This window comes from Somniosus microcephalus, unplaced genomic scaffold (assembly GCF_052327205.1).
Source record: "Somniosus microcephalus isolate GS21.2 unplaced genomic scaffold, FLI_Smic_1.0 scaffold457, whole genome shotgun sequence".
Classification (NCBI taxonomy): domain Eukaryota; kingdom Metazoa; phylum Chordata; class Chondrichthyes; order Squaliformes; family Somniosidae; genus Somniosus; species Somniosus microcephalus.
Genome location: NW_028225644.1, coordinates 135,657 through 150,542, shown reverse-complemented (window position 1 = coordinate 150,542; position 14,886 = coordinate 135,657). Strand labels below are relative to the sequence as shown.

At 46.1% G+C, this 14,886-nt stretch overlaps 1 protein-coding gene across 1 annotated transcript in view; it reads left to right on the top strand.

The window, feature by feature from the left end:
* LOC147081744 (carbamoyl-phosphate synthase [ammonia], mitochondrial-like) overlaps nucleotides 1-14,886 on the top strand; it is a 191,891-nt gene that overhangs the window by 77,878 nt on the left and 99,127 nt on the right. Inside the window, exons 19-21 of the mRNA XM_085980727.1 lie at nucleotides 3,703-3,901; nucleotides 4,823-4,999; nucleotides 11,792-11,910. Of these exons, the coding sequence (XP_085836853.1) occupies nucleotides 3,703-3,901; nucleotides 4,823-4,999; nucleotides 11,792-11,910 (495 nt within the window). The remainder of the gene's footprint in view (nucleotides 1-3,702; nucleotides 3,902-4,822; nucleotides 5,000-11,791; nucleotides 11,911-14,886) is intronic.

The window sequence follows — 14,886 nt, the reverse complement described above, 5'->3', positions numbered from 1 at the left end:
TTCTGCAAGTTTATTAATGTCTTCCTGTATTTGTCGCAGTCCTCCTCTGTAGTAACTACACCACCCCCGCCCCCAATTTGGTGTCGTTCGCAAATTTTGAAATTGTACTTCCAATTCCCAAGTCCAAATCGTTTATGTAAATGGTGAACAACAGTAATCCCAGCACCGATCCTTGTGGAACACCACTTCCCACCATTTGCCAACCTGAGTAACTACCTTTTAACCCCATCTCTCTTTTCTATTTTGTAGCCAGCGTGCTACTTTTCCCGAGTCCACATGCTCTGACCTTCATCATGAGTCTACTATGTGGTAACTTATTGAAGGTGTTTCAGAAATTTAAATATACTACATCACCTTTATTTAACCTTTCTGTTACTTTTTTAAAGAAGTCAATAAAGTTGGTTAAGTGTGACCTCTTTTGAAATTCATGCTGAATACTATTCATTATATTTCTATTACATCATTCATCATTTTTCTATTACAACTTTGAGCAAGGATTCCATGATCTTTCCTACCACCAATGTTAAGCTAATTGGTCTATAGTTTCCTGGACTTATTCGATCTCCCTTTCTAAATATCAGAATCACATTAGCTGTCTGCCTGTCCTCTGGCACTATTCCCTTTTCTAATAAATAAATTATATATATTTAATAGTGCTTCCACTATCTCTTCCCTAACTTTTAACATGCTTAGATGAAATCCATCCTGACCAGCTGTTTTATCCTCTCTAAGTTTGATTAGTTTATTAATTATCTCCTCCCTTTCTATCTTAAATGTCTTTATATCCTTGCTGATCTCTACTTCTAATGTCATGTCCACCATGTTAGTCTCCCTGCTAAATACCGAGGGAAAGTAATTATTTAATATTTCTGCCATTTTGCTGCCATTACCTGTTAGTTTATTGTGTGTATCCCTTAGTGGCCCTGTCCCTATCCTGACTTTTATTCTGTTATCTATGTATCTGTAGCATACTTCACTATTTCTTTATATATATTCCGTGATAATTTAATTTAGTTTCTCCTTCCTAATTTAAAAAAAAACTTCTTTCCTAACCTTTTTGTATTCCCTTTTGTCATCCCCCTTCTTTGTTGTCTATGCACTTAGTGTGTGCCTTTTTCTTTAGTTTTAATTTTGCCCTTATTTATTCACCATGCTGTGTCATTACTGGCTAGTTTGTTCTTGCTTTTTAGTGGGATATATTTCTCCTGGACACTATTGATCACTGTTTTAAATGCTTCCCCCTGCTATTCTAATTTTTGGTCTGTCAGTAATTTTTTCCAGTTTATTTTCCCTAGTTCCATTATCATCCTCTTAAAATCAATGTTTTTCCAATGTATTACTTTGGTCTTTGTCTTACTTATGTCCTTCGCAATCTTTATCTTAAACCTTATTGTTGTGATCGCTATTGCCTAGATGTTCCCCTATGCTTACTTCTCATATTTGCTCTGGTTTATTTCCCAATACTAGATCCAGCAGTGCTCCCTCTCTTGGGCTTTTTACTTACTGGGTAAGAACGGAGTCCTGCACACATCATAAAAGCTCCATTCCCTGTACCCCTCTTGCTAACTCTGCCTGCCAGTTTATTTGGGGTAGTTAAAATCGCCCATGATTATTATTTGATGTCCTTTACTCATTTCCCATATTTGCTTACACATTTCTTCCTCCACCTCCTTTCCACTATTATGTGGTTTGTAGTATACCCCTATTAGTGTGATTGATCCCTTCTCTTTTATTTCAAGCCATATGGATTTTGTTTCTAACCTTCTGTTAGTTATGTCCATTTGTCTACTGCCATGATGTTACCTCTATTTAGTACAGCTACCCGAGAGAAACCATGTCAATGTTTTAGGGCACGCTTTGTCTAAAGTTTCCCTTGGGGTGAAGGGTCCTTGTTGAAGATACTCATCTGTGGTGTTGCTCAATGTCTTACCTTTGGCTGGTATTTACTGCAGTCCTGATTTAACCTCTGGCTATCAGTCGCAGGATCCAGTCACAGTTATCAGGGACATTGGGTGCATTTAAAATAAAAAGTTCTGTGGGTAGTTGTGGTAAACCACTAATCTGCCTGTACAGAACATGTCTGGGCATGCCTCAGCTGGCTCCGCCCCTGGCTCCACCCCTAAGCCCAGGTATAAGGTGATTGACCTCCAGTCCCCCTGGCTTTAAGGATCGGTCTACCAGCAGAGGCATGCTCGTATTCTTTTGTTAATAAAAGCCTACTTGTTATAAGTTTAACTCTTAGTCTTCTGGAGTTATTGATGGCGCATCAGTAGTTTAGTCTTGGATGTGTGCCAGCTAGAAACTGTGTTCAGAGCGGCTTATCGGTCAGCCTTCCAGCTGGCAGGTAGGACACTTTTCATCCCATCAGTGTGGCCAACATTTCATCTTGGGACCTGGAGCCAAAATAATCCAATGCGAATCCTGTTTCCACAAATGTATTCCATTATATAATGAGGTCCCATGGAAGGAATCTAAGTTTGTAATTCAGTACTGTGGGGGGGGCTAACAGTCCCGAGGGCTGTACTCCGCATATTCAGAAATCGTGCTGTATACTTCCGCTTCACGACATCTGACCCACTGTTTGAGTGACGCGTGTAATATCAGCAGCCACAGCCTTCATTACATTCCTGTCCAGCTTGCCCATCCTTTGCACACATGGCTTCTCATACACACACATTTAATACACATCAACCCAACATCCCCCTCCCTTCCTGGCCCCCACCCCCGCACTGTCGGCCCTCTCGTCTTCCCCCAGGCCTCCCTCTCTCGGGCCCTTCTCTTCTTCCCCCAGGCCCTCCCCCTCTGTCGGGCCCTTGCTCGCTCCGGTTATAGTCTCATGTTATCACCCCTGATCCTGATGCCAACAGACGTTTGTTTTCCAGCTGAGTGGGGGCCCTGGGAGATTCTTCCTCTTCCCAAGCCATGGGCAATGAGGGTGACTGTAGCTCATCAATTGCTGCCTCTATTGAGGTTGGCTAACTGGACAAGGGCGAGGGCTCTGTATCGCAACTTTGCTGTTAAATGGAGTGATGCCTGGAGCTTGTGCTGATTCTGGATGAGGCAATGATATTCTCCTGTTATGCCCAAGGTAGCTAATGTAGAGCGTCTAACTTTATAAAATCAGTCTGTTTCTAACTATAACCATTAATCCACTGTGGGACTTATCCGAGATGTACAGTCAATAGATGTGACAGATGCTGAACCCCTCCACAGGCACTGGGGGCTGGCACTTTCCCCCGCTACCCCCTTGAAAGCAAGCAATGTTGCTGGGGTACCGGCACACACAACCCAGCAGCCCTCAATCACCATTCTTTGTATGAGCCTCGATGGTGAAGGTTGGCAGACTATTCAACTGTAGAGAGTAACAGAGACTGAGTGGCTGATCGATTCCCCCTGTGCTGGACCCGGCCAGGCCCGCTGACCTCTTGGGGCCATTTGGCAGCTCTAGTATTTTCTTAATCCATTTTTGCCAATGCAAAAGAACAAACTGCTGACCTCTCGGCAGTGACTGCAGGAAGCAGGAGGTGTGGTGCTGGAATCTGCACTTTGATACATATATAGGCCAGAGTGCCTCTGTGTGCATCCGTCTGAGTATCTGGGACAGCCTCATGGCTGGGAAAGAAAGATCCTTTCCCCCTATTTGCGATTACAAATCATTCATTCTTTGTCTCTGTTAATTTGTTGCTCTCCCTCTCCCTCCAGCTACCCATTGGCCTTCGTGGCTGCCAAGCTGGCCCTGGGAATCCCCCTGCCCGACATCAGGAATGCAGTTTCGGGGAAGACCACTGCGTGCTTTGAACCCAGTCTGGATTATATTGTGACCAAGATTCCACGGTGGGATCTAGACCGTTTCCATGGAGCTTCCCGAGAGATTGGCAGCTCAATGAAGAGTGTTGGGGAGGTGAGTGGGCAGGGCTCTAAATGTAACTCCTCGGCCGGTTCCTACACACATGCATTTGATGCCTCCCATTTTCCTGCGGCCTTTGTGTAGGAGGAGCCTGCACTTCCATCTCCAGCCCCCTCCCAGGACTGAGGAGCTAACATTTACTTTGTAGTTAAGACACGGTCGCGCTAACAAACCAGAAATTTATTGGGTGACTATACATTTTGTTTAGACTCCCCTGGCTGGGGAGTCTAGAACCAGGGGTCACAGTCTCAGAATAAGGGGTCAGCCATTTAGGACTGTGATGAGGAGAAATTTCTTCACTCAGGGTGGTGAATCTTTGGAATTCTCAACGACTGAGCATCCATTGCCTTCTGGGGTTGAGTATATTCAAGATAGAGATCGATAGATTTTTGAATATTAAGGGAATCGAGGGATATTGAGATAGTGGAGATGAAGTAGAAGATTGGCCATGATCTTATTGAATGGCGGAGCAGGCTCGAAGGGCCAAATGGCCTACTCCTGCTCCTATTTCTTATGTTCTTACAGTTTTATATAAATCCTGCAGACCTTTTATGTTTATATTTAAAAAAGAATTCTGCAGAGTTTGCGATTTGCCAGATTTCTGAAAATCTCCCTGATTTGAGGCCTGTGCACTGGACATTGGTGACGGTAACCGGGATCCAGTTTGTGGGTCAGATAATGGTGGTCGGCCTGTGTATCGATCAATTTACTGCTCACCACCCTCAAGAACCTCTGAAGAGGCTGCCCTGGTTTCAATGAGTGAGCACATCTCCAGGCTCGGGATCTCGATCAGCATTGAGTAGAAAGACGAAGCCCTTTGCTTCAGCCTATCGCTGTATTTGGAAAGACTTGGTCTGATGCTGGATCCGATTGGTTTGGTTGCATTCCTCTAAGCCACATGTTTGTGTTGCCCAGGTGATGGCTATCGGCCGCACGTTTGAAGAGAGTTTCCAGAAGGCCCTGAGAATGTGTCACCCGTCTGTGGAAGGCTTTGTGGCTCGTCTCCCAATGAAGAAATCGTGGTCTGATGATTTTGATCTGCAGAAAGATCTGGCTGTTCCTTCTATCCACCGGATCTACTCCTTGGCAAAGGTAATGACCTGTTACTGAAACGCAGCCACTGGTTGGTCTGGGGGGGCTCTGCCCCACTCTTTTCTGGAGAGATGTTGCCAGTTTTCCTTTTTGTCCTCCATTACCGAGTTATGGTGCCTCAAAAGTCAGGTGGTGGTAATTTGGCAACTTGGTGCCCCCAGGAGAGCCCCAGCTGTCCGAGGTGCACTGCTCCCGAGGAATGACAATTCTCAGGAGTGCCGGCCTGAATATTTACAGCTGGTCAAGCACGGAGCCGGAATGTTACATTATCTTAAAATTAGAGCCAGGCCGTTCAGGGGTGATGTCAGGAAGCACTTCTTCACACAAAGGGTAGTGGAAATCTAGAACTCTCTCCCCCAAAAAGCTGTTGAGGTTGGGGGTTAATTGAAAATTTTTGTTATGCAAGAGCATTAAAGGTTACACAACCAAGATGGGTAGATGGAGTTAAGTTGCAGATCAGCCATGATCCAATTAAATGGTGGAACAGGCTGGAGGGGCTGAATGGCCTCCTCCTGATCCTATTAACGGTTGAGGCTATGGGATTTCCTGGGGAAGTCTGGGTCTAGATTTGCTTCACTGTCCTTCGAGTGTGTGTGTGTGTGTGTGTGTGTGTGTGTGTGTGTGTGTGTGTGTGTGTGTGTGTGTCGTGTGTGTGTCGTGTGTGTGTCGTGTGTGTGTCGTGTTCTGATGCAGGTGTTGTAGAAAACCAGCTTTAAACACACTTCCTTTCACCACCAGTCGTCTACCTGTACCTCCCCTTCCTGTAGTGTCACCTTGCGCCCCATGTTACTCTGCAGTGGCACTACATCACTGCTCACCACACTCCACACTGGTGACCGCAGAGGTCAGCTTCTGTCCGTAGAGCTCGTATAGAAGCTTTCACATTGCACTGTAGCTAAGGCGATCTCAGTGGCTATATTCAGCTCCACTGTGCTGCCATATCCTGTTGCAACCTATTCTGGTTGGGATGGCATCATTCTGATCCACCTCCCGCAACTTTGGCTATGCTGCCGAACTTTTTCTCCGTGTGTGCTGGCCAGGCTGACGTTGCTGGTGTGCTCTGTAGCCATCCTATATAACCTTCCATGCTGCAAGATGGGTTATTGCTGGGTTTGTGATTTGCCTGAATGAAGAAGCCTGGGTTTCTGCATGAATGATCTCTGTGAAGAATGGATTCATTGTGTTGGGACTGTTAAGTAAGCTATCTATATTCCAAACAAAACTAGCAGTCTCTCGCTGCATTTTTACAGCAGCATAGTTTTTGACTTTCCCAGCCAGCAAGCATTGCAGACCTACCGTGTTTTCCCCCTCTGTCCTCTTTTTTCCTTAAGGTGTTGATAGATTTATTAATTATCAGTGTTAAAAATCTTATCCCCAGATTTCACTAGACTTCTGCTGTAACGGACAGGAGTCCGACAGAAGCTTCCGGATAAAGGCCAGGTCCTGGTTGTGCCATCTCCTGCTAACTGCAGGATTTCTGGTCAGGGTTGGAACCAGGGGTGGGGAGACCCAGTGTATTGCTGGAGGTTGATACGCCAACAGGGCTGAGGACTATTCCCGCTCCACAATAGTGTATGTTTTTAAAAAGAAGTTCAAACTTGCCGTTGTGTTGGCAGTCCCCAGCGGCCCTGTCAAGGAACACCTATTCTCCAGCCAAGCACCTGAAGAAACTGACCACAGCCTGCATGGCACCTGCTGAGGTCATGCACAATCCAATTTTGCAAAAGGGGCCAGAAAAGGGTGTTGGGTTCTTTGTATTTGCAAAGAGGGGCCTAACGCTTGCTTCCGATGCACACCCTGGCGCCTGCAGATCAGCCTTTACCAATATGGCCGCCTGGAATGAGCAGGCACACTCCGCCTGCCATATTGGACCTTGAGTCCCATTTTACACCTGTAAAAACAGTGCATTGCATTGCGATTTCTAGGCTAATACATTTAGGAGGGATAGAAAAAATACAAAAAGGAGGCAGGGTGGCAATATTGGTTAGAGAGAATACAGGCAGTGCAGAGGGTTAATGGAAAAGGAGACAGTCAATATGGTTGGAACTCGGAAGATAATAAAAGGGCTTGTTACATTAGTAAGGGTGTATTGCAGACCTCTAGTGTGAGAAGAAAATGGAAAAGGAAATCTGCAGTCAGAGGTGAGTAGGAATAACAAAATCATTATTCTGAGAGATTTTAATTATCCACTTCTTGATTGGGGCAGCGAAGGAGTAACTAGAATGAAGATGGTGGAATTCCTAAAATGTGTCTAGGACTCCTTTCTCGAGCAGTTTTTTGGTTGGCCTACAAAGGGTGGAGGTGTTACTAGATCTGGTTATGTGTAATGAAACAGATCAAGCAAATGAGCAAAATGTGGATGAGGACCTTGGGAGCAGTGACCACAATATGATGGGGTTTAAGATTCAACGAGAAAGGAAAAAAGTCAGTCCAAAAACTAGAAAATCAGGGTGGGTTAGGGCAGATGAGTGGATTGAGCTTGGCGAGGTGGGAGGAGAAATTAGAACACAGGACAGTAGAGCAAGTGGGATGGTTAATTTTTTTGTTGGAAAAAGAGATTGCAGAGGCACAGAATAAGTATATGTAGTGTCCGTGTGTAGATAAAGACACTGAAGACAGGAGTTGGTTCATAGGTATTTACTAAGCAAGTCTGGGGGGGGGGTTCTAAAGGATATACACAATACACAGGCTTATATAGCCCAAGTGGCAATTACCGGCATTACGCACACCTGGGGCTCTTAAAGGCACATACACCACAATTGCTCTTAAAGGCACATACACCACAATTCCTCCCCTTCTAGCTAAATAGTACATCATATTTTAAGTAATTATTAATTACATGTTATATGCAAAATAATATACATTGCTGTATTAATTAATTATAAGTTAGTCTCTCAGGAGGCTTCCTGACTCGGTCCGGATAACGCCTCGGGGGTGTAGTAGTTTCTGGTGGTGTAGTAGGTTCTTCTGGCAAGGCTGATTCGGCTTGAATGCCAGTGTCGGGTTCCAGTCTCACCGGATCGGAGGTAGATATGGGTATCTCTACTTCATCGTTAGATGTATAGAGTGGTGGTGTAGGTTGTCCCTTTTCGGATGATTTGATGATTTGGTCAGCATGGCGCCTTATTATGCTTTCTCTGATGTCCACGGTATACATCAGTGGTCCTAGTCGTGTGCAGATAGTTCCAGGCCGCCATTTCTCGGTACGGTAGTCCCGGGCCAAAACCGGTTGGCCTATCTGGAAGGCCCTAGTTGGCCTTTCATTCATACCATGAAACTGCCGGTCCTCCACGTCCCTTCGGATGTTGGGCTTGACCAAATCCAGCCGGCATCTTAGGTTTCTATTGTAGAACATCATGGCGGGAGTTTGGTTGGTAACCATGTGTGTTGCATTCCTATATGCAAATAAGAACTTATCCACCTTGTGCTGAAGTTTTATGTCTTCATTACCCATGGCCTTTACGGCCTTCTTGAAGGTCTGGACAAACCTTTCAGCCAATCCATTGGTGGCGGGATGGTATGGGGCGGACGTGTAGTGCTTTACCCCATTGTTCAAGAACTTTCTGAATTCTTCGGACACAAATTGCGGTCCATTATCAGAACATATCTGTTCCGGCAGCCCATTCCTGGCAAATATGGTCCTTAATACTGTGATGGTTTTTTCCGTGGTGGTGGAGGACATCTTTATTACCTCCGGCCACTTGGAGTGTGCATCAACTGCGATTAAGAACATTGAGTCCATAAATGGACCAGCAAAGTCGATGTGTACCCTTTGCCAGGGAAATGAGGGCCACTCCCATGGATGTAGAGGGGCCTGTGGCGGAGCATTTTGGACCTTCTGGCATCCTAGGCAGCTCTTGGTCATGTCTTCGATGTCTCCATCGATACCTGGCCACCATACAAACGCTCTAGCTAGGTTCTTCATTTTCACCCCACCCAGATGCCCCTCGTGAAGCTCCTTTAGTACTTTATCCTGGAGTTTGGGTGGAATCACCACTCTGGATCCACACATCAAGGTTCCTCGGCACACTGACAGTTGTTCTCTTCTTTGCGAGAATGCTGGCAACAGTGGTTCCATTGAAAAAAGCAGGATACCAATAGTAGTTTCTGGATGCTAGAGGTTAGAAACAAATTAGAGTTGAAGAGCGCCTATGAGGAGTATAAGAATAATATTTGAAAAAAGTAAAGGAGAATGTGAGGAAATTAGAGGTAGGTTAAGAGGTTGGAAAGCTGTACGAGGAAAATCATCAAAAGGAAGAGTATAGTATTTTACAGGTGTATCAGTAAAAGAGAATTGCTGAGTGAGGTGGGACACCGCAAGAGGAGGGCTGTCCATTTATAGATGATGATCAGTAAATGGCGGAGTTATTTCAGCAATTCGCATTGATCTTCACTGAAGATCGTCTGGTGAATAAACACCGGCATGGACCTGTTGGGCCGAATGGCCTGTTTCTCTGCTATAGATACTATGTAAGAGCAGGATATCGAAGAGGAGGTGGATCCTGAAGTGATTGAGAGATTTGATAAACGATATTCTGATTTACTAAAAGGAAGATAAGTTAGTTTGGCTAAAGGAAGACCAAACACCAGGGTGAGATTGGATCTGTCCGAGGATCATGAGGGAGGGAATTGCAGAGGCCCCAGAGGTTCTACTGAGTGTGGGTGTGAGCTGGAGGACTGGCGCGTGATCGATGTAGGAGCAATTTAAAAAAAGGGAGACAAAGCTAACCCAGAGAATCGCAGGCCAGTTAGTTAAACATTGGTGGTGGGGAAAATTTTTGTCTTTAAGGATGAAATTAGCCCATATGTGGATGAAATTAGCCCATATGTGGATGAAATTAGCCCATATGTAGATAAGAGAAGGTTAGAAGTAGCCAGCACAGCTCCTGGGTGTACAACCAGATTAGAATATTTAGTTGAAGAAACTATAAATTTAAGATGTTCTTCAATTACTGGCTACAGAATAAATTTGGGACCTCATCGAACCTGGTGAGACAACAGTGGCTTCACGCCGGGGAGAGGCCGGTCCCTGCTCCCTGAGTGAACAGCGATTCACTGGTCCGTTGACCTGCTGAGACACCAGCGAGTTCACGCCGGGGAGAGGCCGGTCCCTGCTCCCTGAGTGAACAGCGATTCACTGGTCCGTTGACCTGCTGAGACACCAGCGAGTTCACACCGGGGAGAGGCCGGTCCCCTGCTCCCCGAGTGAACACCGATTCACCGATCCGGCTGAGACACCAACGAGTTCACACTTCACTGCACTGGTCCGATTCTGCTATTAATCACGTCCAGGACTAATCCATGTTAATTATGGTAATTGGGGAGGAGTTTGTTGATGCTGATAACCCGAATAACTAGGCTGAATGGCGATGAGGATGAATTTCTTCTCTGAGGGTCATGAATCTTTGGAATTCTCTACCTCAGAGAGCTGTGGAGGCTGAGTCATTGAATATATTTAAGGCGGAGATAGACAGATATTTGAGCTACAGGGGAGTCCAGGGTTATGAGGAACAGGCAGGAAAATGGAGTTGAGACCAAGATCAGATCAGCCATGATCTTACTGAATGGCGGAGCAGGCCCGAGGGGCCAAATGGCCTACTCCTGCACCTATTTCTTATGTTCTTATGAAGTTTTATATTCTGTATATATGTCTGTTGGGAAAATAAATGCTCATTTTATGTCTGGGTTAGCGGTAAACAACAACAAAGTGACTAAAACAGGCATCAAGGATAAGTGAAGTTAGTCTGAACATGCAGCCAGTCTCATGGCTCGTTTGCTGAGAGGATGTTTCCTCTGGCTGGGGAGCCCAGAACCAGGGGTCACAGTCTCAGAATAAGAGGTTGGCCATTTAAGACTGAGATGAGGAGAAATTTCTTCACTCAGAGGGTGGTGAATCTTTAGAAATCTCTACCCCAGAGGGCTGTGGATGCTCAATCGTTGAGTATATTCAAGACCGAGATCGACAGATTTTTGGACTCTAGGGGAATCGAGAGATTGGGCGGGAAAGTGGCGATGAGGTAGAAGATCAGCCTTGATCTTATTGAATGGCGGAGCAGGCTCAAGGGGCCGTATGGCCTACTCCTGCTCCTAATTCTTAAGTTATTTGTTCCTCCTAGCCATCTGTTATTGGTGTTGTGTCTTGAAGGTTCCAAAGCACCATTCCTTAGGCAAGAGTGCAAGTAGGCCAGTGTGTACCAGTCAGGGAGTAAACCCATGACTCCTTATTTGGTGCTGCGGGCACAATTTCTGATTTGTACATTCAGCCCTTTCGATTAACGCAGTGGTTGTTTCTCTTGCCATATCCTCTTCAATTACACTCCCTTTTCTCTTTGTCTTTCTTGCTTCAAAAGCACTGGCTGGTGCTGCAGTACGGTTTCATGGGTTTGGACAGGCCTACCGAGTCTGGTCCCAAGTGCTAGCTGAGGCATCGAGTCCGGCCAGGTTATTTGAGGGGGATGCGGAGAGTGAAAGCTGAGACTCCTCCTGTCCTTGCCTGACACCCGCAGGAACGGTTTGCATTAGGCTCCAGGTGCCGGGCTCCTTTCCTAGGCCAGGGCTCTTGAGGCCAGTTGGATCATGTGTGAGTTAAAATAAAAGAGGACGTAATCTCAAATGTTCCAGCTCAAAAGCCATAACCTTCATCCAGTTGTATTTTGGGAGGCTAGTGATTTTATTTCCTTTAGTTATGAGATCCTTTGTGTGATTTGTTCTTGATGTATCTGCCAGTGGGATATCTGGCTTTTGACTCGCCAGGTTATTCACTACTGCTGCCTGATTTTCCTTCTGCTGCAGGCATTACACAGTGGGATCTCGGTGGATGAGATTTATGACCTGACTGCTATAGACAAATGGTTCCTCTACAGACTTAAGCAAATAGTGAATTTGGAGAAAGAGTTAACCAAACAAAACAGGTAACTGCATCCTGTGATACGGTGATATAACGTGTGATAGGTCCGTGATACGGTGATATAACCTGTGATACGGTGATATAACGTGCGATAGTGTCTTTGATACGGTGATATAACGTGCGATAGTGTCCGTGATACGGTGATATAAACTGTGGTATGGTGATATAATGTGCAATAGTATCCGTGATACAGCGTGTGATCGTGTCTGTGATACGGTGATATAACGTGCGATAGTGTCTGTGATAGCTCCCGGCTGACCTAGGTTGTTGCTAGGTAGTTGTGGCAATGCCTGCAAGTATTGTTGAAGGCTGTTTGTAGGTGTGGGTTATTGGATTTTGCTCTGAGAGGCTTATTTCAAACACTGTCACAAAGTATGGTGTGCAACGTTTCCAGAAAACCATCTTGTGTTAGCTGTTCGTCCGGCCTTAAATATGTATTTGTGCATTGGGCCTATTGCCGCCACCTTTTCAAGGTCTGGTTAGCTCTGTCTGCAGGTATGAGGGTCCTGACAGGTGGGCTCAGCATCTATTGGGCAGCCCAACCTGTGTGTTGTTGCTTTGGCAGTCTTCCTCTTCAAAGTACATTGGACAAGGAAATTCCCATCAGGAAACTGATTAATGCCAGCAATGGTGTTTTGGTTTTAAAAAAAAATGTAAGTAATTGGCGCAAAGGCTCATGATCCCAAGGGTGGTGGTGGAGGGAACAAAAAAATATGGTGGGTGAATTGTACTGGAAGTAACCTGAAAACTGTTGAATTACTACTATATACTTGGAGCCCCGAAACCCTGAACTTGTCCTGTAGAAGTGACTTGGAACCATTATGTAGGCTGCAAGAAAACACCAGGGGGGGAAATTCAGTATCGCCCCGTTTGGGGCGCGATTATTGGCCGTGCGCAAAGTTTAGCGCCTGGCGCTAATTATCGCCTCCAACTGCAAACTTGGCTTTTCATCGCCCCTGGAGTTGATTGGAGCACTAAATCAGGCGCTACACACCTCTCTCAAGGCGCAAAGGCCGAGCAGAGCATGTCAGTCAGCAATGGAACATGGACACAATGGCGCCGGCCAGTTCTTAAAGGGGAGGGTTGATCTTGCTCTCCATCCACATCCTGCTCATTGCAGCCTTGAATGTCGGCCTGGAGAGACCTGTACATCAAATCTGCTGGAAAGAACAATGGAGAGACCCAGGGAAAGAGCTCAGAGTGCAGCCCCCATAGTCTCTTCTAAATCGATACAAGGAAGGGCAAATCAAAATTAACCTGCAAAGTGCTGCTCAGTACCCAAAACTCCTTCACACAGTGTTGAACCTCTCCAGAAGTCTGTCTCTCTCTCTCTCTCTCAATGCGTGGTCACCAACAAAAAAAGGCAGGAAGTGGTCGCCTTTAAATAGCGCTCCCCCAGTCCCTTCCTGACTGCAAAACGCTCCCCTCAATCTGTCGTTGCTAGCGGCAGGCGGTATGGCAGGGGGCGCTACTCAATATCCGGTCTGGGGCACTACCAGGGCGTTGCATACTTGACTGACGTCACTATCTGACGACGCAGGAGATCGTGGCGGTAGTGTTTAGCGCCGCCGCAAAATGTCTAGTTAATTTCGTGAGCGGCGCAAACATCGCTGCGTCCGGGTGCTAGTTGCTTTGCACCCCATTAGCGCCCTCTTAAGGCGCAAACCAACTGAATTTTTCCCCCCAGGCATCATAAGGGCTCTCCCAAGTTGCTTGCATTTTCCGTACCCATTGATCTCGTGACCGTCAATCAGTTTGCAAATGTTACTGCATTAACTGTGGAAAAGTTGTGTCCCCTGCAGTGGAGTATCTTTGCTCCCACAGAGCCACACCCAGCAAGAGTTAGTGTCCTGAAGGGGGGAAAGAACAGAATAGGAAAAATATATATAGGGTTAATTTTGTGTTTAACATGGGTATAATGCACTGGAAAAGGATGGAAACTACGGGTACTGCTGTGGGGGGAAAAAAAAGAAATGGCAGCAGAAAGCAAGTAACTCGTGAATCTTGTGCAAGACCGAATTCACTGAGTTGGGCAGCTGTAATCGAAGGCTCGTGAGATTTCTGGCACTTTTTGAAGAATGTCTTTTACTGAAGGAGTAGGTGGAGGACCCACAGATCCCTGTAAACCACCAGTCAGCCAGAAGCTTTCTTGTCATCTCCTTCATCTCAAAGGGTGGTGCTAACTCATTCTCCGTTTATGCCCTTCCTTTCTGCAGATCCGCCACAGCAATGGTGGGGAGGGGGCAACAGATGAAGATGATTATGGTGTAGGAGGAAAGTTTAAAGGAATTTCTTTTTGGGAGACTAACTTGCTTTCTCAGTCCCACGGGGTGGCGGACAGGGGTTTCACTAATGTCTTTTAGGGAAGGGAACCTTCTGTCCTTACCCTGTATGTGACGCCAGCCCCACACCAACTTTGTTGGGAGAGCAATCCCACAGACTAATACAATAGCAAAATACTGCAGATGCTGGAAATCTGAAATAACAACAGAAAATGCTGGAAACACTCAGCAGGTCAGGCAGCATCCGTGGAGAGAGAAACAGAGTTAAAGTTTCTGTGATCCTTTGTCAGAACTGGTAAAAGTTGGAGATGTAACAGGTTTTAAGCAGGTGCAGAGCCAGGGAAGGGAATGGGGGGGGGGGGGGGGCGTGGGGAGGATGGAACTAAAGGGATGGTCTGTGCTAGGATTGAAGGCAGGAGAGATAAAATGTTGCAAATAGGGATGGCTGAATAATCAACAGCTGCCACCTGAAAAAAATGGGGGGGGCTATAGTCTGAAATTGTTGAATTCACTGAGTCCAGAAGGCTGTAAAGTGCCCAATCGAAAGATGAGGCGCTGTTCCTCGAGCTTACGTTGAGCTTCATTGGAACAGTGTAAGAGGCCGAGGACGGAGACGTCAGAGTGGGAGTGGAGCGGGGAATTAAAGTGACAGGTGACCGGAAGCTCGGGGTCACCCTTACGGACTGAAAGGAGGTGTT